This window comes from Gorilla gorilla, chromosome 21 (assembly GCF_029281585.2).
Source record: "Gorilla gorilla gorilla isolate KB3781 chromosome 21, NHGRI_mGorGor1-v2.1_pri, whole genome shotgun sequence".
In the NCBI taxonomy this organism is placed as follows: domain Eukaryota; kingdom Metazoa; phylum Chordata; class Mammalia; order Primates; family Hominidae; genus Gorilla; species Gorilla gorilla.
In genome coordinates, this window is record NC_073245.2 from 45,321,977 (window position 1) to 45,342,926 (window position 20,950).

The 20,950-nt window shown below is 48.0% G+C and overlaps 1 protein-coding gene across 2 annotated transcripts in view; it reads left to right on the top strand.

The window, feature by feature from the left end:
- The window catches only part of LOC101127754 (BPI fold-containing family B member 3), a 58,103-nt gene extending 37,713 nt beyond the window's left edge, over positions 1-20,390 (top strand). For both annotated transcript variants that reach the window (XM_004061996.5, XM_063702408.1), the window contains 8 exons: positions 1,111-1,311; positions 3,734-3,787; positions 6,246-6,416; positions 9,052-9,119; positions 11,597-11,639; positions 13,434-13,497; positions 16,375-16,451; positions 20,055-20,390. In XM_004061996.5, coding sequence (XP_004062044.5) covers positions 1,111-1,311; positions 3,734-3,787; positions 6,246-6,416; positions 9,052-9,119; positions 11,597-11,639; positions 13,434-13,497; positions 16,375-16,451; positions 20,055-20,078 — 702 coding nt within the window. In that variant the 3' untranslated portion in view covers positions 20,079-20,390. The remainder of the gene's footprint in view (positions 1-1,110; positions 1,312-3,733; positions 3,788-6,245; positions 6,417-9,051; positions 9,120-11,596; positions 11,640-13,433; positions 13,498-16,374; positions 16,452-20,054) is intronic.
- Positions 20,391-20,950: the final 560 nt, after the last annotated feature.

Genomic DNA, 20,950 nt, shown 5'->3' on the forward strand with positions numbered 1-20,950 from the left:
AGTTGGGAAGAGATGTGTGAAATCTGACCGTGTGAGGTGGTATGAGCTGGCTCCTCCAACACTGGCCTGCATCTGGCCCCTAATTTTGTATGGGGCACGCACGCATATGTACTTTCCCTAGGCTTCATGAACACAGATGACTCCACACTTGCTCCAGCAGATACAGAGATGCAGGAGTGCATCTGTGCTCCCGTGTATACAGGCGCACCTGCGCATGCATATATATTTCCAGCACCTGTGCATGCACACCTAATATATTCATAAACATACACCTGTTCAAGAGATATTCATTGGTCACCCGCTGTATGCCTGAGCTGAGGCTGAGTGAGGCTCTGGGCTGAGTGCTGGAGGTACAGTGATGAACAAGACAAAGTCTCTGCCCTGATGGAGATTAGAATGTTTTGGAGGGGACAGGCCATAAAGAATCACTCAAACAAATATGCAATTCTAAGTCATGAGCACGGTGATCAAGGATCCGAGGCTATCAGAGCCTAAAGCAGGGGGTATATGATCCACCCAGGGAAGTCAAGGAGGGCTTCCTGGAGGAGGTAACACTTGAGCTGAGAGCTGCCAGATGAGTGGAACTTAACAAAAGAAGAATGTGGGGAAGGGAATATCCTGTGGGAAGGCTCCATGGTGGGGGTAGTGGTGTTGGGGGGAGACTGCAAAGGCCCTGGTGGCTGTATAGCGGGAAGGTGAGAGACAGAGTGGCTTGGAGGCTGGAGAGGTCTCCTGGAGCAGATCACCTAGCACCTTGTAGACCGTGGAGAGGAGTCTGGTCTTTAGAGGGTAGATATGCTAGTTGCATACATATCTATGCATATGCTAGTTGCATACATATGCTAGTTCATCACTGCAGGGCTGAGTTTGGAGAGGATCTGTCATACCATGGCTGTAATTGTAAGTGACCATGAAGCAGGAACTGGGAAAGGTTCCACTGCATCATAAACTGGAGGAAAGTGGGGACCATGCATCAAAGAGCCACTCAGACTCAGTGGGTTTAACAAAAAATGGCTGCCTGGAGGCAGATTCAGGGCCTCACTCCAGCCTTCAGTCCCCTTCTTTCCATCTTCTCCCTCCCCGTGACCCCTTTCTTCTCTTCTCCCCCAGACGCTGGTTGGGGAGGCTGGAGGAGGACTCATAGACTACCCATTGGGGTGGCCAGCTGTGTCTCCCAAGCCGATGCCAGAGCTCCCTCCCATGGGTGACAACACCAAGTCCCAGCTGGCCATGTCTGCCAACTTCCTGGGCTCAGTGCTGACTCTGCTGCAGAAGCAGCATGCTCTAGACCTGGATATCACCAATGGCATGGTGAGTCACAGCCCCACCAGGGGGAGGTGGCTGGGCAGCAGACACCTGCCAGTGACCCTTCTCAGTCTCCACAGACTTGGGGAATTTGCTGTGAAGTGAGAACTGCAGATGGTCCACCCCTTGACTCACCTCCAGCTCATGGGTGTGCGTCAATTACGTCAGTACTTGCCAAAGTGGTGCTTGGGAGGATTTCAGGTGGTCCACAGACCAAATCTCACGATGAGAAAGTTGCTCCCTATTCAATTTTATTTAACTTTATTTCAATTGTTTTTTAAAAGCATAACATATATTCACATATATGAACCTCAATATAAATGTTTAGAATGTTTTCATTTGGTAAACACTAATACATAAGTAACAAAATGACACATAACAAAATATCACCCTTAAGCATGCTCCAGTCATTTTCTTTCCAAACTTTTTCTTTTGAAAACTTTCAAGCCTTCAGAAAAGTTGCAAAATGCTACAACTGATGGACATATATCCTTCACTTAGATCCACTAGTTAAAATTTTGCCACAGTTGCTTCATATCTACCTATGCGTCCATTCACCCTCCTACCCACCCACTCCTCCACCCATCAACCCACCTATCCACCCACCCATTCATCCACCCATACATCCATCTATTTATTTATCCATCCACCCATCCACCCACCCTCCCATTCATTTTTATATCCATCTATTTATCCACCAGTCCTTCCATCTATCTATCCAGCCATCCAGCCATCCATCCACCCACCCACCCATCCACCAATCAAACCATCCACCCATTCATCCACCAATTCATCCATCTATCCATCCATCTGTTTATCTATCCATCCACCTATCCACCCACTCACCCACCCATTCACCATCAACTCATTCATCCATCCACTCATCAACCCACCCATCCTTCCATCAACCCATCCATCTATCCATCCATCCACCTATCCACTCACCCACCCACCCATCCACCATCAACCCATCCATCCATCTACTCATCAACCCAACCATCCATCCATCAACCCATCCATCTATCCATCCATCCACCTATCCACTCACCCACCCACCCATTTACCTAGCAACCCACTCATCCATATCCACTAATCCATCCACCTATCCATCTATCCATTTATCTATCCATCCACCGACCCATCCACCCATCTATCCACCCATTTATGCATTCCTTCACAATTCATCCATCCATCCATCCATCCATCCACCAATCCATCCATCCATTTATATATCCATCCACCCACTCACCCATTGTCAATCTATCTGTCTGATCTGTCTGTCTCCCTGTCTGTCTACCCATCTATCTTATCTGTTTTTGAGCAATTTGAGCTTTCGGAGACATCATGACATTTCATTCCATAAACTTCACTGTATATCTCCTAAGAACAAGACATTCTCCACAAAACCATCATACAAATGATGCCAACATTTGCTTCCATTAAGAGAAAAGTCTCCACTTGGTGTCCGTATATAGTTAGCCCTCTCTTGCACTTGTCGTTGTCCCCTTTTTAACTAAGAGAGAACAGAGCTCATGCCCAAAGCTCTCCACAGACAATGATATCCTTGCAGAAGGTAATGGCATTATTTTGTTTTTATTGTATTTGGTTTTACAGTTGCCATCTCTTTGTGTCAAGTGGTACTGGCTTTCCATTTTGAGTATCTGAGGTCTTAAGAAGCAAGCCAATTTAAAGATGCTAAGTAAATAATAGTACAGGTGGTTCAAGGATATGACAGAGGTCATGAATTTAGTGGACACTGAGTTATGCAAATGGACTTGATGCTGGTCTCCTTGTTTTAATAAGGAATGACATTTGTTTCTTTTCTTTTTCTCTTTTTTTTTTTTTTTTTTTTTGAGACAGAATCTTGCTCTGTCACCCAGGCTGCAGTGCAGTGTTGTGATGTTGGCTCACTGCAACCTCCATCTCCTGGGTTCAAGCAATTCTCCTGCCTCAGCCTCCCAAGTAGCTGGGATTACAGGCATGTGCCATCATGCCCGGCTAATTTTTGTATTTTTAGTAGAGGCAGGATTTTCACCATGTTGGCCAGGCTGGTCTCAAACTCCTGACCTGAAGTGATCCACCTGTCTCGGCCTCCCAAAGTGCTGGGATTACAGGCATGAGCCACCGTTCTCGCCCAAGAATAGCATTTTTAGAGGAGAAATATTCAGGTTTTGCCTGCTGTTCTTTGAAACACTCCTTGGTCAGCTTAAGTCAGCCCAGGTCACTTAACCACAAACTGGCTACGGTGATCTACGTATGGTGATGATGGCTGGATAGGCAGGACTTCCCCAGGGGTCTTTAAGGGAGAGAAGACGAAGACGCCCTGCTGGGTGTTGTAAAGCATGTAGGAGTTTAATCACTACATTAGCAACTCCTGTCTGTACCGATAGCCTCCAGGATTCACATGGCCCTTTTTCTTGTCCTATAGTTTGAAGAGCTTCCTCCACTTACCACAGCCACACTGGGAGCCCTGATCCCCAAGGTATGTAAGGTGGGCAGGTTCCATTGCCTTCAGCCTCATTCTCTATCTTGTTTGAGAAACTGGATTGGAAGGGAAGATGCTCAGCGCTGGGGTGGGGTGCTCTCCCCCGAACCCCTGCTTGGGAGTGCAGTGACAGTGACAAGGGCTTGCAGGCTAGACCCCCATGGGTGGGGGCGGGGGAAGACACAGAGGGTTGAGGTGGAAAGACCCTGAATTCTATAGGTGGTCCAGCCTGCATAGGCCTAATCCTAGCCTGGCCACTTCCCTTGCTGTGTGACTTTGGAGAAGAGTCTTAACATCTCTGAGCCTTAGCTTCCTCATGTGTCAAAAAAGGCTGCTAATACCTATTCCATAGGTTATCATAGGAAGGTAAATGAGATGATGCATGTAAAGGTGTCAACACGGGCCAGGCACACTCGGGTGCACAGCTGCTTAGAGGGAAAAGCTAGGCCTTTGGAACAGACAGACATGAGTCAGCACATCCCAGTCATATGACCTTGGATGCACAATTCCTCTCTCTGAGCTTCAGTTTTCTCATCTGGAAAACAGGGTAACCATGCTCACTTCAGAGGGTGGCTGTGGACCTGGAGTCTGCACCAAGGCAAGGAGCAGGCATTTGATCAACGTGAACTATTATTGCGGTTGTTAATAATTACACATTACTTCTTTTTTTTAAAAAAAGCAAGTGTGCTTTTGTCCAATTAGTGACCATATAGAGTTGGAACAAAGGCCTTTCCCACCCCAGTTCTGGTCCCATGTCTGGTTCTGGGCCTATTACCTTGCACCTGGAAGCAAAGGGCTCTGTGCCTAGTAAGTGTTATGCAGGTGTGAATGACGGCTGCAATCTATAGCCATTTTAGACATTTTTCACCTCTTTTCTGCCTGCCCTGTTTAGTCCTGGGTGGAATTCAAAGGATCTAGGGGGAGAACAAACTCAACACGTGGTCACTATTGCCCTCATGTGGCTGCAAATTGAACATCGGAAGGCTCATTCTCTAAGGTGGTAACAGTGGCAGCTCCAGCCAGCAGGTGGACTCCTCAATCAACTGGACCTTTTATTTACTGGGTCACTTCCTATGTGCACTGCACTTTACAGCTTATGAAATTGTTTTTTAGAGTATACTTTTTCTTTCTTTTTTTGAGACAGAGACTTGCTGCGTTGCCTAGGCTGGAGTGCAGTGGCACAATCTCAGCTCACTGCAAACTCTGCCTCCCTGGTTCAAGCAATTCCCCTGACTCAGCCTCCTGAGTAGGTGGGACTACAGGCATGCGCCACCATGCCTGGCTAATTTTGTATTTTGAGTAGAGACAGTATTTCGCCATGTTGGCCAGGCTGGTCTCGAACTCCTGACCTCAAGTGATCTGCCCACCTCGGCCTCCCAAAGTGCTGGGAGTACAGGCATGAGCCACAGTGCCCAGTCAGAATATACTTTTTCAATTGGTTCTGATCATTCCCTCTATCCACAGGACCAAAGAGGAGAAGCACACCATTTACAGATGGGGAAACAGAGGCTCAGAGAGGTCACATGATGAGGCAGTAGCAGAGCTGGGGTAGAATAGGGACTGAGTCCTCAGTGGCGCTGGGACTGCAGCAGGGGGGATTCAGGCTGGACACAGCAATGTGTCCTGGAGACCTGGGCTGCTCGGAGTCACCGGGGGAGGGGACTTCTTTCTGTTTCTTTTGAAAGTAATATTGTGGTTTTGCCCATTTCTCTATGGTCAGTTAACATATTTAAGAAGTCCTTAAAGTATGTATTTTTGGTAAGTCAATCATTTGATAAATATGGCAAACTGCCATTTTATGAATTGTCCCTTTAGTAAATTAGCTTTCAGGGAATCAAACTGCAGCAAACAAGTTCAAGTCCCTCCAGCAATCCGGGCCCGGGAGCAGCCTGTGCCTTGCCTGGGACCTCCCTGTGGGATTCCCCAGGCGTGGACTTCTCATTTCAGGAACAGTGTTCAGAGGCATTGGGAGGCTCTAGGCTCTGAGCCCACAGACATGCACTGGAATCTTAACTTTCCTCCTGGCCTTGGACAATTTCCTTGGCATTCCCCTCTGAGGCCCTGTTTTCTCATCTGTAATATGGAGAAAAAAAAATACCCCATGGGTTGTTGTAATGACTGAATGAAATTAAGACTGTCCATTCAGCACCTGGCCAGCATCTCTGGGAGACCCCATTTCACTCAGTACCAAGTTTTAAGCATTTCCAGGTGTCAGGCATTGAGCCTGAATTTTGCCGGCATGATCACAGTTATTTCTCATAGTAACCCCATGTGCAAGGCTTGGAGAGGGCAGCTCCTTGCCCAGTTCTCACAGTGGGTCAGTGGCTTTGCCTGTGGTTTGTTGGACTCAAGCAACATGAGACCCCGGTGCTCTGTGCTTAGAGGTTGGCTGATAACCCCCTGGGTACCTCCTATGCTAAGGGCCCTGTCCATCTGGCCTGGTGCCTGCCCACAGGTGTTCCAGCAGTACCCCGAGTCCTGCCCACTTATCATCAGGATCCAGGTGCTGAACCCACCATCTGTGACGCTGCAGAAGGACAAAGCGCTGGTGAAGGTGTTGGCCACTGCCGAGGTCATGGTCTCCCAGCCCAAAGACCTGGAGACTACCATCTGCCTCATTGACGTGGTGAGTGTCTGGAGGTACTGGTGGCCTCCAGCGGGGCCTCAAGACAGAGCCACATGGTCTCCTGGAGCCCAAAGACCCCTTCAAATCCCCTCAATCTCCACCATCATGACTATGGGCCCAACTTTGGGGCCAGAGGCTGTAACCCAAATCTAGCCTTTACCACTTCCAGCTACATGACTTTGGACAGTCACTCCCTATCTCTAGACTAGAATCTTAACTCTCTTGCTGGCCTTGCACAATTTGCTTGGCATTTCCCTCTGAGCCCCAGTTTTCTCATCTGTAACATGGAGAAAAAATACCACATGAGGTTGTCGTGATGACTGAATGAAATTAAGACTGATTTTCTCCTCTACCACAGGGGGATGGCAGTAGGGCATTAGTAAGATGCTCAGAGCAGTGCCTGACATACCCTAAAGGCTGCCAAAGTGTTAGCTGATATTATTCTCACAGGTTGCATATACCCAGTGTGTGGCCAAGCCAGTCTTGATCATTCATTCAGCAATATTTATTGAGCACCTACTATGTTATGCTTTCTACTTGACTGGGGAAAGGGGAAACGAGACAGATGGTGCCTGCTCTCTTGTACCTGGTACCTAGCAGGGGACAGATACAAATACAACAATTTTCACAATTATTTCATAGAAAGGAATCCTCTTAAAATGTGAACCATGGCCAGGCATGGTGGCTCACACTTGAGAACCCAGCTCTTTGAGAGGCTGAGGTGGGTGGATCACTTGAGGCCAGGATTTCGAGACCAGCCTTGTCAACATGGTGAAACTCTGCCTCCACTAAAAATACAAAAATCAGCTGGATGTGGTGGCACACACTTGTAGTCCCAGCTACTCGGGAGGCTGAGGCATGAGAATTGCTTGAACCTGGGAGGCGGAGGCTGCAGTGAGCCGAGATCGCACCACTGCACTCCAGCCTGGGTGACAGAGCAAGACTCCATCTCAAAAATAAATAAATAAATAAATAAGTGAACCACGTTTCTCCTCTGCATTCCTTCAATTCTGAAATAAAAGCCCATCTCCTGACAATGGCCCACAAAGTCCTCATGACCATCCCCTCATCACCTCTGAGCTCCTCAGTGTTCCTCCAACATGTCAGGCACTGTCTGACCTCAGGGCCTTTGCACATGCTGTTCCCTCTGCCTGGGATGCTCTTCCCCCAGGTATCTGCACAGTTACTCCCTTACTTCCTTTTTTTTTTTTTTTCTTTGAGATGGAGTCTCACTCTGTGGTGAGACCCTAGGCTACAGTCTAGCTTAGGGCCCAGCACATAGTAGATGCTCAGTAAACATTGGTCACAGGAATGTGTTAAGCTGTGTTAAATGCCATTTCTCCCTCCATGATTAAGGCTTCAGGCTTTGGACTCAGACACTTGGGACTCTGGTCCCATCTGCTGTCTTCCTGCTAGTCCCTCCTACTCCCAAAGCTTGAGACCAAATAAGCCACTTCTAGTTGGGAATCAGGTGCTCTAGGCTGGAGCATGCCAAGCCACAGAGTGTGGGGGTTCTTGTGTGGGCCTTATAAGATGATAGATTAAAGGGTCGATTCTAGCCCACGAGTGGGAATGGCTGTCCCAATCTGTCCTCCATCAATCAGCCTCTACTGTGTGGAGATTTTCCATCAGCAGCCCAGAGGTTTGTGTGAGCCAGCCCAGCACCCTGCAGTGACTCCTGCTGTCCCAGGGATGCAGCCCTGACTCCTCCCCAGCGCACAGCTCTGCCTGGCTTGGTCCCTTTTCACTGCAGCCTCACGAACACTTTTACCTCCTTGCTCTCTGGCCTCCTCTCTACCTCTCTAATGCCAACCTCTTCCCTGCCTCCGGGACTTTGCCCATGCCCTCCCCACTGCCTGGATTACTCTCCCACCCTCTTTTCATCTGGCCAAGTCCTACATACCCTTCAGTCCTCAGTCCAAACACCATTTCCCACACCAGCTTACACCCCTGGCACGTGCACCCAGAGCCCCCAGTTCTTCATCAGGCCAGTCATCGTGGTCATTGTTATCTACTAACATCACCTGAATTTCTCAGGAGCTTACTGTTTTTTCATAAAGCCGACTTTTAAATTCAATTTATTTTGGGTGGGAGGCAGGGAAGGAAGAAGGGATTTTCCTACAAAAAGGCCTCTACTTGGAGAGGGAGAGATGAGCCTGGGCCTTTTATATCCTCTCCTGGGGGATGGGACAGTTATGATTGGCAGTGGCAATGCCCAATCTCGTCATCTAAAGTGAGTTTCATAGGCTATGAGCCACTCCCCATCCACTCCGAGGCATTGCAGAGACACCTGGTAAACACCCTCTATAAATCATGGGGATCCTGTGACTGTTGCCTTACTGAGAAGTGTTCACTCAGCCCTTACTGTGACTCACTTGCAAACGATAGTTAATGTTGGCAACTTATTATTCCGAACTCCTTCCCTCCAGAGGTGGTGCAAATCCATTACATGGTGAGTGTTAACCAGGAGTCTCATGCTTATAAAAGGAGGTCTGACCCAGGCCTCGGGGAACAACCTGCCATCATGCTCAGGGTTAACGAAGCCCTAGCTAGCACTGGGCACACAATGAGCCCTTGGCAAGCACTGGCCAAGACATGATGGCAGTGACGTCTTTCTCCTTTCCTTTCCCTCCAGGACACAGAACTCTTGGCCTCATTTTCCACAGAAGGAGATAAGCTCATGATTGATGCCAAGCTGGAGAAGTAAGGGGCTATGCTGCCTTGGGGTCCTGATGGTGCTGGTGCTGCTCATGGAGGAGCCACCAGGGAGTGGGTAGAGGTCTCCTGTGTGGCCATCAGGGCTGGGTAAACCCAAGGGGCTGCAAAGGTGACGATGGCTCATGCCTGCCATTACCACTGTCACAAGCCAGGCAAGGTGGGTGAAGCCGTGAACTTAGAAAGAAACCACTGCCAAAATCAACAGTCAGTAATAATAATGATGCTGGGGTGTGGGCACAGTAGCCCATGCCTGTAGTCTCAGTGCTTTGGGAGGCCGAGGCTGGAGGACTGATTGAGGCCAGGAGTTTGAGACCAGACTGAGAAACATAGCAAGACACCATCTCTACAAAAATAGAAAAATTAGCTGGGCGTAGGTACACACCTGTAGTCCTAGAAAAAATTAGCCGGGCTTGGTATCATGTGCCTGTAATCCCAGCTACTCAGGAGGCTGAGGCAGGACCCCAGGAGCTTGAGGTTGTGGTGAGCTATGATTGTGCCACTGCACTCCAGCCTGGGCAACAGAGCAAGACCCTGTCTCTAAGTAACAATGATGATGATGAGGAGGAGGACGAGGAGGAGGAGGATGCTGGTGATGATGACGTACCAGGCTCTGCTCTATGTACTTGAAGTGTACGTATTATCTTGTTTCTCCCCTCTGATGGTCCCAGTGGAAGTCAGGGCTATTATTCTCCCTTTGTAGGGAGAAAACTAGGGCTGGAAACAGTGGATTTACTTACCCAGGGCCACCCAGCAAGTACATAGAGGGGCTGTGAGCCAACCCAGGTTCGTGTGACCTGCTGCATTGGATGGGTACAATCATGCGCTTTGGAGCCAAGCAATATGGGTTCAAATCCTGATGTGACCACTGACTGACTGTGTGATATTGGCCAACCAACTTCACTCTGAGCCTCAGTTTTCTCATCTGAAAACGGGGATAATAGTCACTACCTTGTAAGATTCATAAAAAGAATAATTATTATTCATTGGATGCTTTCTGTGTGCCAGGTATTTGGCTAAGTCCTAGGTGTGTCTCCATTTAATTATTTCTTTTTCTTTTCTTTTGAGCCAGGAGCTCACTCTGTTGCCCAGGCTAGAGTACAGTCGCGGCTCACTGCAGCCTTGACCTCCCCAGCTCAAGCGATCCTCCTTCCTCAGCCTCCCAAGTAGCTGAGATTACAGGCATGCACCACCACGCCCGACTAATTTTTATATTTCTAGTAGAGACGGGGTTTCGCCATGTTGCCCAGCCTGGTCTTGAACTCCTGGGCTCAAGTGATCTGCCCGCCTCGGCCTCCCAAAGTTCTGGGATTATGGGCATGAGCCACTGCACCCGGCCTTCCTTTAATTCTTGATATAAGCCTATGGAAATAAGTACTATCATTATTTCCATTTCAAGATTAAATGAGGTAATAGGTAAAATTTTTAGCATGTGACTAGATCATTGTAAGCTTTTCTTTTACAACCAATATTTCTTAAGCCCACCAATGGCAGTTACTCGTGATTAATATAGTGCACATCAGAGACATCCAGGAGTTCCCAAGGAGGCAAGATTCAGCCTGCGGCCTGGATAAGGAGTAGGGGCCAGCTGGGCAAGAGCTGGGTATTTCCTGCAGGGAGAGCAGCATGGGCAAGCTTCGCAGAGAGGAAAAGGGCACGGATACTGTGGGGTGCGGTGCCTGAGAAGGAGAGAGGCTGGGTAAGGAAGTCAGGAAGGAAGAAAACATGTCCCAAGCGGAGAGTCTTGTTTCCTTAGAAGGTACCTTTATTTCCCTCCTGCTGGACACCGAGCTGATGCTTCTGAACAGCCCCGAACGATTTCCGCCCCACGGGCAAGCCCGGTCTGGCCTCTCTCGGGTAGGACTGTCAGCTGTATTGAGATTCAGGTGCAGCAAGACAGAGGCCCTTATAGAGCAGAGCGAGACCTCAAACCCTGGCCTCAGCCTCCCATCTCAGAACAGCACAACAGTGAGAGTGCAGGTTCAGGGTGTGAGGTCTGGGCTATCCCTCCCTGGCTCTGTGGCTGCAGTAAATTACCCTGGAGCCTGCTCCACTGGATGGCTGGAAGGATTACACGAGGTGATGGTGATCACTCATGCACCTATGGCAGGGCTCTGGAGCAGCGCTTTACGGGAATATCCCCTTTAGTCCTAGCAGCCACCCACTTTGCAGATGAAGAAACTGAGGCATAGAAAGGTAAAGTACCTTGAGTAAGGTCACAAAGCTAGTAGGTGGCAAAACTATGATTTGAGCCTTCTCTGTGTGGTGCATGAAGCCCTCAGCATGGTGTCCGACGTGTAGTTAGTGCTCAGCATGTGAAAGCCAGCATTGTTCTTATTAAATCCCTGCAGGTGGAGAGTGATCGTGAGGATAGTGGAGGGGCTTCTCACAATTTGTTGCAATGCAAGAGCGTTATGATTTTCAGGCAATCCCTGCTTCTCACAGGCTGTTTTCTTCATCTACAGGACCAGCCTCAACCTCAGAACCTCAAACGTGGGCAACTTTGATGTAAGTACCACGCTTAGTTCCCAAGGCAAGATCTTCTGGGAAGGAGCCCCGGACGGGTCTTCCGGGAATGGTGTTCCTGTGAGGCTGGCTGGGCATGGGGAGTTTGTGAATTCCAAAGTGCTCCCGTCAACACTATCAGCCCTCATTTTGCAGATGGACAGATGTAGAAACTGAGGCCCACAAGGCAAGTGAGGGGCAGAGGACAGACTCACAGCTCCTTCTACTCTGCCTCGGGTGCTGTCCCATGGTAACTGGCTGCCCCATGGGGGGCCACTTGGCCCAAATCGCTCCATTTCAGGGTGGGGAGGCACAGTGGCAGCCTTGTCCTACAGGACCACTTTCCTCCTGGAGTTAGGAGCCCACTGACTCCTGTGTGACCTTGAGCGGTATCAACCCACTCTGAGCCTCAGTTTCCCCATCTGTAAAATGAATACAATTTGAGTTCATATCTAACCTCCCTTCTTGCCCCTGGGTTGTGGAATTCTGCTTTTCCAAGGGTCCAGAAATCTGAGATGCTCACATTCTAGCGTTGGGTCCTGTTTTATCTCTTTGTTCACTCTTGGGTGCCCCACCCCCACCTAAGGCTTCAGAAACACTCCTTCCTCCCCACCCCCCACCTCCGCTTTTTATAAATTGACAACTAAGCATCTGCTAGCTTTCTGGGACAAGCTTGGATGAGATTTCCACATGTGCAGAAAAAGTCAAACCCATTCATTGTGTTGCTAATTTTATAGCTTTTCTAACCCAAAAAGCTACAGCCTGTGAAGCCAATCTTGCCAGCTTCATTTTATAGGGAGAAACTGCCCAAGGCTTCCCAGCTGGTTGGGGCAGAGTTGGGACTAGAACTGAAATCTCTGGACTCCAAGTGAAGAAAGGGGCTGACAGTGTAAAATTAATGAATTAATGAAGCTATCGAGATGGGCCCTAGGCACTGAATTATGCTTTTTTTCCTCTTTTAATGAGGTTTTCTCATTTAATCCTTACCACCGTGTTATGATTTGGGTATTATTATTACACCCATTCTTCCAAATAAGGAAGGTAAGCTCAAGTGACTTGCCCAGGGCAACAGAGCTAGGAAGAGGCACCGCCGGAAAGTGAGTCCACGCGCTCATCCTCTGCAGATTGGAACATCAGGCATGTTACATATAGGGGTTTATGTCTGATTTTTATAACCACCCTATGAGGCAAGGGTTACTCACTCCTGTTTTCAGATGTGGAAACCAAGGCTTAGAGAAGTTAAGGGAGGTAACATATGAAAAGGCTCAAGGCCAGGAGTTTTACATGATCTACCCACCATCCTCACCGCATCCTTGCAAACTCAGCTCACTGACCCATTTTACAGCTGAGGAAGCTGAGGGTTAGAGAGGTGAAGGAGCCTGCCCAGAGGCCCACAGAGGCTGAGCTGGGATGGGAACCTGGGGTGTTGGCTCCAGGGCCATTGGGACTTCTGTGATGCCATGACAGTGCCATCGGGGCCAGGCCACCCTGAAACCTGTGCTCTGTGCCTCCCAGGGGAGGAACTAGGCCTCCCTCAATCCCTGCTTCATAGGGACCTTGGGCCACCACCCATGCTGGGCCTCAGTCTGCCCATCTGCACAATGTGCAAGTTGACGGGGGGGCACCTTAAGTCTGCCGGTGAGAAATTCTGGGGTCCCAGGGGTTCTGACTGCCAGAATCTAGACTCTCCCAGAGCAGGTCTGTGTCTCCACCTTGAGCCAGGGGAGCAGACCCAAGGGGCCCTCTGGAGCTGAGCAAACCCCCTACCCAGGCTCTGTCCTCCTTCTTCCTCTGCAGATTGGCCTCATGGAAGTGCTGGTGGAGAAGATTTTTGACCTGGCATTCATGCCCGCAATGAACGGTGAGAGCGGGTGCCTGTGCCTCTCTGGGAGCTTGTGGCTTGGGTACTGGGGGATACTGGCTTGTTGGGCATGCTGGATGTGCATCTATCCTACCTCAATAGTATTTCTGAGCACTTCCTTTGAAGTGTGTGAAAGCCTCCAAATCCAAATGTGGCCCCCAAAGTTCCAGCACCTTCCTTATTTGCTTCTTTCTTGTTTGGCTGATTGTTTTATTTTTCTGATTATCTATGAAAATTCCGATTATGTATTAACATTGTATGTGTGCAAATTTTAGAAAATATAAAACAATTTTAAAAAAATCTCACCTCGCAGAGGCAATGAATCTCAACATCTGAGTATATTTCCTTCTAAACTCTTTTTCTCCATTTTTTTCCCATATGATTGAGATCTTTCCTGACTCATATTTAAACATGTATTTATTTTTAATGATACAGGAACTACAGGAATACATTCTTATTGTGAGAAGTTCCATTGGTGCAGATACAGCTAAAGTTGCTCTTACCGACATCCCCAGCCTCCTTCCTAGCCCAGAATCTGCCCCCCTAGGCAACCACATCGAGTTAGGAGGTTTTCTTGCCCAACTTTATAAACAGAGTAGACTGAGCTTGCTTTGCTCTCTGGGGCGTCTCAGGAATGTTACTGGGAAGGCTGCTTGTTGAACTATGGGGGTCATTGGCTACTCACATACTGGGACTGGGAAACTGCCCAAGCCCTGGGGCCACTGGGCCCCAGACTCTCTCCTACTCCTGCTTCCTGGATGAGAAGACAAGGAGGGCTGGCACATCCCAGCCGATGTCATCAGCTACACCAGCGGTGGTTCTGTTGGAGCCATCTTGATGTCAAACAAACCCTTGTTCTGGGCCCTGTGGCCAGAGGAAGCCGAGTCTCACTGGTGGGGAAAGTGGTGGTTTCTCTGTGAGAGGATGGGGTCAGGGGCTGGGCTGGGCTGACCTGGGAGGGAAGAGACTGAGCGTCTTGCCTGGCTTAATCACTAAGAGTGGTGTGAACTTGGGGGCGAGTCTTTTAATCATACTGAAGTGCAATTCACCATTTTCAAAATGAGAGCTTGGACTAGGTCCATAGTCCCCAAAGTGAGCTCCGTAAAGCAGTCCCACAAAATACCCTGCAAAAAGCGTTCCATGGCCGAGCAAGTTTGGGAAGTGCTGAAGATACTCCTGCAGGGTAGATTCACAATGTCCTTAGCTTTTTGAAAAGTCCTGCTGGAATAGAGAAGTCTGTTAAATTTCACTTAATTTACTTCCCCCATCCACTCTTTCCTACCCCACTTCTTTTTCTCTCTTCCTGCTCTCTTTCTAGAACAGTAATTAGCAGGTTTACTTAGGCTCTGACAATCTGAAAACAAACAGCACATCCCATGGCAGAGTCAATGGCTAGGGCTCCACGTGCACTTTCCATTACTTCACTCGGCAAACATTTGCCATCTCCTCTATGACTGGGAGAAGGGCTGGGTGATGCTGGGGACACAGCAATTTTCTTTCTTTTTTTTTTTTTTTTTTTTTTTTGAGATGGAGTCTCACTCTGTGGCCCAGGCTAGAGTACAGTGGCACGATCTCGGCTCACTGCAACCTCTGCCTCCCAGGTTCAAGAGACTCCCCTGCCTCAGCCTCCCGAGTACCTGGGATTACAGCTGTGCACCACCACACCCAGCTAATTTTTGTATTTTTAGTAGAGATGGGTTTTTGCCATGTTGGCCAGGCTGGTCTCAAACTCCTGACCTCAAGTGATCCACCCACCTTGGCCTCCCAAGGGGACACAGTTCTTGCCTTCAGGGAACTCACAATGTGGTGGGCGTGACAGATACAGAAACAGATAATTAATGTTTTATGGTTTCTCTAATAGAGCAGTTCGGTGGTGGGATTGGGGTGCTGCAGGAGCCTCGAGTCGTTTGGGGTCCAGAAAGCCTCGCAGAGGAGGTAACATCTGAACAGTCTCAGAGAGGGCTCAGAACTCACCAGGGATGCTAGGGTGAGAGAATGTGCACCAGGCAGGAGGAACTGCAAGGACAAAGGCCTAGAGGCATAAAAGAAATTGCCAGGGCTGGGCACAGTAGCTCAAGCCTGTAATCCCAACACTTTGGGAGGCCAAGGCGGGTGGATCACGAGGTCAGGAGTTCAAGACCAGCCTGACCAATATGGTGAAACCGCATCTCTACTAAAAACACAAAAATTAGCTGGGCGTGGTGGCGCACGCCTGTAGTCCCAGTTACTCAGGAGGCTGAGGCAAGAAAATCATTTGAACCCAGGAGGTGGATGTTGCAGTGAGCTGAGATCATGCCACTGCACTCCAGCTGGGGCAACAGAGCAAGACTCAGTCAAAAAAAAAATGAAAGAAAGAAAGAAGGAAGGAAGGAAGGAAGGAAAGAAAAGAAAATGAAAGAAGAGAAAAGAGAAAAGGGAAAAGAAAAGAAAAAGAAATTGCCAGGGGTGGGCACCATGGCTCACATCTGTAATCTCAGCACTTTGGGAGGCCGAGGTGGGGGCAGATCATCTGAGGTCAGGAATTCAAAATCAGCCTGGCCAACATAGTGAAACCCTGTCTTTACTAAAACAAAAAACAAAACAAACAAACAAAAAACAAAACAAACAAACAAAAAAAGCAAAAATTAGGCGTGTTGGCATGTGCCTATAATCCCAGCTACTTGGGAGGCTGAGGCAGGAGAATCACTTGAACCTGGGAGGTGGAGGTTGCAATGAGCCGAGATTGTGCCACTGCACTCCAGCCTGGGCAACAGAGCGAGACTCTGTCTCAAAAAAAGAAAAAAGAAATTGCCAATCTTCTTACAAATACTGCCGGCTTCTGGTGAGACCAACACCTCTTGGACCACTGACCATGTCTGACTGTTTTTTATTTTACAGCTGTGCTGGGTTCTGGCGTCCCTCTCCCCAAAATCCTCAACATCGACTTTAGCAATGCAGACATTGACGTGTTGGAGGTAAGAGGAGATAGAGCTCCATTCTGCTTTTCCTCCCTGCCCTTTGCTCATCACCTTTGACCACTGCATTCAGGCCAGGAACTTGGAAGTGGAAGAGAAGAAGAGGGAAGGGGAGGAAACAGGGTCCTCTTCCTTCCAAGTATGGGGCTGAGGGAACAAGGAGCAGAGGTGTTAAGGATCCTTGAAGACACTGTCCCATTCACAGTCTCATTTAGCCCTCACCACAGGTGTCATTGTTGCCATCTTACAGATGTGAGAACTGAGGGTCACAGCAGTAAGGGGCTTGCCCAAAATGGAATGTGGCATAGTTCATTGGAGCAACTTTTATTGAGCACCTACTGTGTGCCAGGCACTGTGCAGGGGCCTGGGGATCCAGCAGTGAACAAGGACAGCCCTGGCCCTTGCAAAGCTCTCTTAGCCCAATGGGGAGATGGCCTTTTGGTAAATATTCCCAAAGTAATTGGCTAATTATAATCATGGCAGGTGCTTTGAAGTTCACATGCAGGGGTTCTTGTTTCCACTATAAAAACCACCTGTGCTCAATATCTGAAATTTGGAAAATATGGAAAAGATTAAAAAAAAGTATGCATCCATATATATATGTCCATATATATATATATATAGACATATATACAATCCAGCAATTCCCCCTGAGAACATTTTGCTGCTTTTCATTCCAGTCTTTCTGAAGTTTTATTTTTAAACATGGCTTTGCTCAGGGAATCAGTAGAGCATTGGAGTTAAAGAACGAGGGCTTGGAGCCCAGTGACCCCAGTTCAAATCCTAACTCTGCCAGTTTCCAGCTGGGTAACCTCTCCAAGCCTCCATTTATTTCCTCTATAAAAAGGGGCTAATCATAGTACCTACCCATAGGGCTGCTTTTAGGAGAAAATGGGATTCTGTGTGTAACGTGCCTTGCACAGGCCTGGCACATAATAAGCACTTCTGGAAGTGTCCACCATTGTAAATACCATCACTATAATAAACGATGCTGCAGTGAACATCTCAATGCATAAACTGTTTCTTGATTCTAGATTTAGTTCCTTGGAACAAATTCCCAGAAATGGAATGAATGGGGCCTTTGCGCCAGATTGACAATTTCCTTGCCGAAGGAAATTGCCCCTCACATTTGCCCCTCACATTCATGACAGGCTCAGACCCAGGGAACAGCTCCCTTCCCACATTAGGGAGTCAGTCAAGGGAGGTGGACAATGACCTTGGATGGGCAGTGTGGGCAGGGGTCAGATGCTGGCTCTGGGACAGTCCCCTGCCCTGGCCCAGTCTCTTGAGATCCTGCAGGACCTCAGCACTGCTTTGAGCCTCAGTTTTCTCATATGAAAATGGGGAACGATAATGGCCACCTCATACAGTTTGTGGTGAGAAATTAAACGAGATACAGCATTTTATTATAAAATGTTATTATTCACTTCAACAAAGGGGTTAGGAAACACGAACAGGATTGGCACAGGTTTATCTTCATCATCATCATCATCATCTCTACTATTTACTGAGATGTTCAGTGCCCCATGCATAGTCTTTCATGGACTTGGCCTTACCACATGACCTTTCATGGACTTGGCCATCAACAGCCCTGGTTGATGTTTGCCCTCACTTAGTAGATGAAGGACTTGAGTATCAGAGAGGGTAGGCCACTTGCTCAAGGTCACCCAGCTGGTGAGAATTAGAGTTTCCACCAAAACAATGTGAAGAAGCTCAAACCAATGGCTCTCAGTGGGGCTGTACTACACCCTCCCTGGCCCCCAGGGCCTTTTTGAAATTGGTGGAGATGAATTTTTCTTTCCTGAATGTGTGCATATTTTCATATCAAAATACATATTATTTTATTATAAATGACTTACCTTTTCTTTCTCCTTTATATTCTGGTAAGGGAATTATACTGGTTTTTGAAATATAGGTATACACAGGTTATAGAATCTGTGAACCTTATTCCAGAATAATAAGGGAGATAACACAAATGCCTGTAATAAAATGTGTAATGGGTATTGGGTTTGAAAGGTTTAAAGAAAACCTCAGTCCCAGGCTTGACCCTGTAGGCCCCCTGTAAATGGCAGCTGCTATTATTATTATTATTATTATTATATAGGTCTAGCCATTTATTTTAACTTTTTATTTTGAAATAATTTTAGGTACACAGAAAAGTTGCAAACATAGTACAGACAGTTCCAGAATACCCTTCTCCCAGCTCCCCGTAATGTTAGCATCTTACATAAACAGAGTACCATGATCAAAACTCAGAAATTAACATTGGTACAAAACCGTGAAGAATCTGCAGACGTATTCACCAGTTTCCCCTCTATTGCCTTTGGTCTGGTTCAGGGTCCAGTCGAGGATCCCCTCTTGCATTCAGTTGTCACGTCTCTTTAGAGTCCTCCAAGGTGGGACAATTCCTCACCTTTTCCTTGTGTTTCATAACCTTGACATTTCCGATGACTCTGGCCTATTTTGTGCGATATGCCCTGGATTTGATGGACACTTTTTTCACAATTGGATTGAAGTTTTGTGTTTTTGGCAAGAACACCACAGAAGTGACGCAGTCCCCAGTGCATCCTTTCAGGGGGTACCGATGTCCATGTGACTTATTCCTGGAGGTGTTCACTTTGAGTGCTTGCTTAAGTGCTTCTTCACTGTAAAATTACTATTTTTCCCTTAGTAGCTAATCAATCTCTTGTGAGGAGGTACCAGGAGACCATGCAAATATCCTGTTTCTCGTTAGACTTTCTCCCACTAATTTTTGCCATTCAGTGTTCACGGTTTTGTCTGCAATTGTTATGACTGTGGTGTGTGCCTAATGGTGATATTCTGCTTCTCCAATTCCTTTGACATGTGTCAGCTGGAATTCTACCGAGGAAGAGCTGTCCCTTCTCTTCCATTTATTTATTTATCCATTTAATTATTTATTTCTGTCGATAGAGACTCACGAATTTTTTTTTTTTTTTTTTTTGGTCTATGGGTTATCATCTCTTACTTTTATTATTTATTTTGTTGAAGATTTTTTTTTTTTTTGAGAGGGAGTTTTGCTCTTGTCACCCAAGCTGGAGTGCAATGGCGTGATCTCGGCTCACTGTAACCTCCACCTCCTGGGTTTAAGTGATTCTTGTGCCTCAGCCTCCCAAGTAGCTGGAATTACAGGCACATGCCACCATGCCCGGATAATTTTTGTATTTTTAGTAGAGATGTGGTTTCACCATGTTGCCCAGGCTGGTCTCGAACTCCTGACCTCAGGTGATCCACCTGCCTCAGCCTCCCAAAGTGTTGGGATTACAGGCGTAAGCCACCACGCCTGGCCAAAAAAATTTTTAATTATGAAAACTGGATTTTGGAAGACTGTGAAGAGGGACTCAGGCCTACTTCTCTTATTTTGGGGAATAAGGGGATGGGAAGTGTCTTGCCCAAGGTCGTCTGCCCAGGGCCAGATAATGACCTGGCCAGGTGCTCCTCGGGCCTGCATGACCCCTTTATCTCCGCTGTTCAGAGTTACTGCTTCCTAGAAACATGACCGGCCAGATCCGTAGGCAGGTGAGTAGCAAGGCTCTAGCCAGAGCCACCCCACCCATCACCGGCTACTCTGTTCTGCCATCCAAGGACCTTTTGGTGCTGAGCGCATGAGTGACAGAGGCAGAGATGCTGCTGCAACTGGAAGAAGCTGGAACCAGTCCCAGAGGCTCGGCCTGGAAACAGTCCCCTGCCCAGAGTCCCCTCAGCCTCCATGACAGGTCCCTCCCTGGCCCCCCAACCCTCTTCCTCCCTTGCCCCAACCCCGAGAAAGGGTCCAGCCACTACCCCGTTGGCAAACATTCCCTTCCATGGTCAGCCTGCCAGGAGGAGGGGAGTCACCTTGGGGCTGGAGGCCTCTCAGACCCCATCCTGACAGCAGGTTGAGTATTCCCACTTTCAATAAAAGACTCCACTTTCCCAGCACTTGTGATGAGTTTCCATGAAGGACCCTCCCTCAGGGTCTGGATGGTTTGGGTTTTTTTCCCTCTTTGGCTGCGCCCGGGCACTTGGCAGTTGTAGCTACAACTGCGGGAAGCATGGTCCCTCTGGGGACAGCGGGGGAAGCAACCTGTCTCTTCATATTAAAACAACCACACAGCATTCTATGGAGAGGGTCCCCCGCCACCAGGACATTTTCGTACCTCACTACTCTCAACTCTGGCATCAGGAGGTCATTAAAGTGCAGGAGTTTTGAAGTAGGGAGGATGAGGTTCAAATCCCAACTCTGTCACTTGGTTGTGTGACTTGATGAGGTCGTTAGCCTTTCTGAATCTCAATTTTCCCATCTGTAAAATGGATAATAGTAATAATTATTATACTCCAAAATGAGTGTGAGGATATTAAATAAGATCAGGTATTTCTGAGGCACTTAACACTGAGGCTGACATGCAGTAGGTGCTCAATATGTGCTCACTGTGGTTAGTAACAGAGTCCACTAATTCCTAAAGTGTGAGCTTGTGGAACCCCTTGCCTCTAGTCAGAAG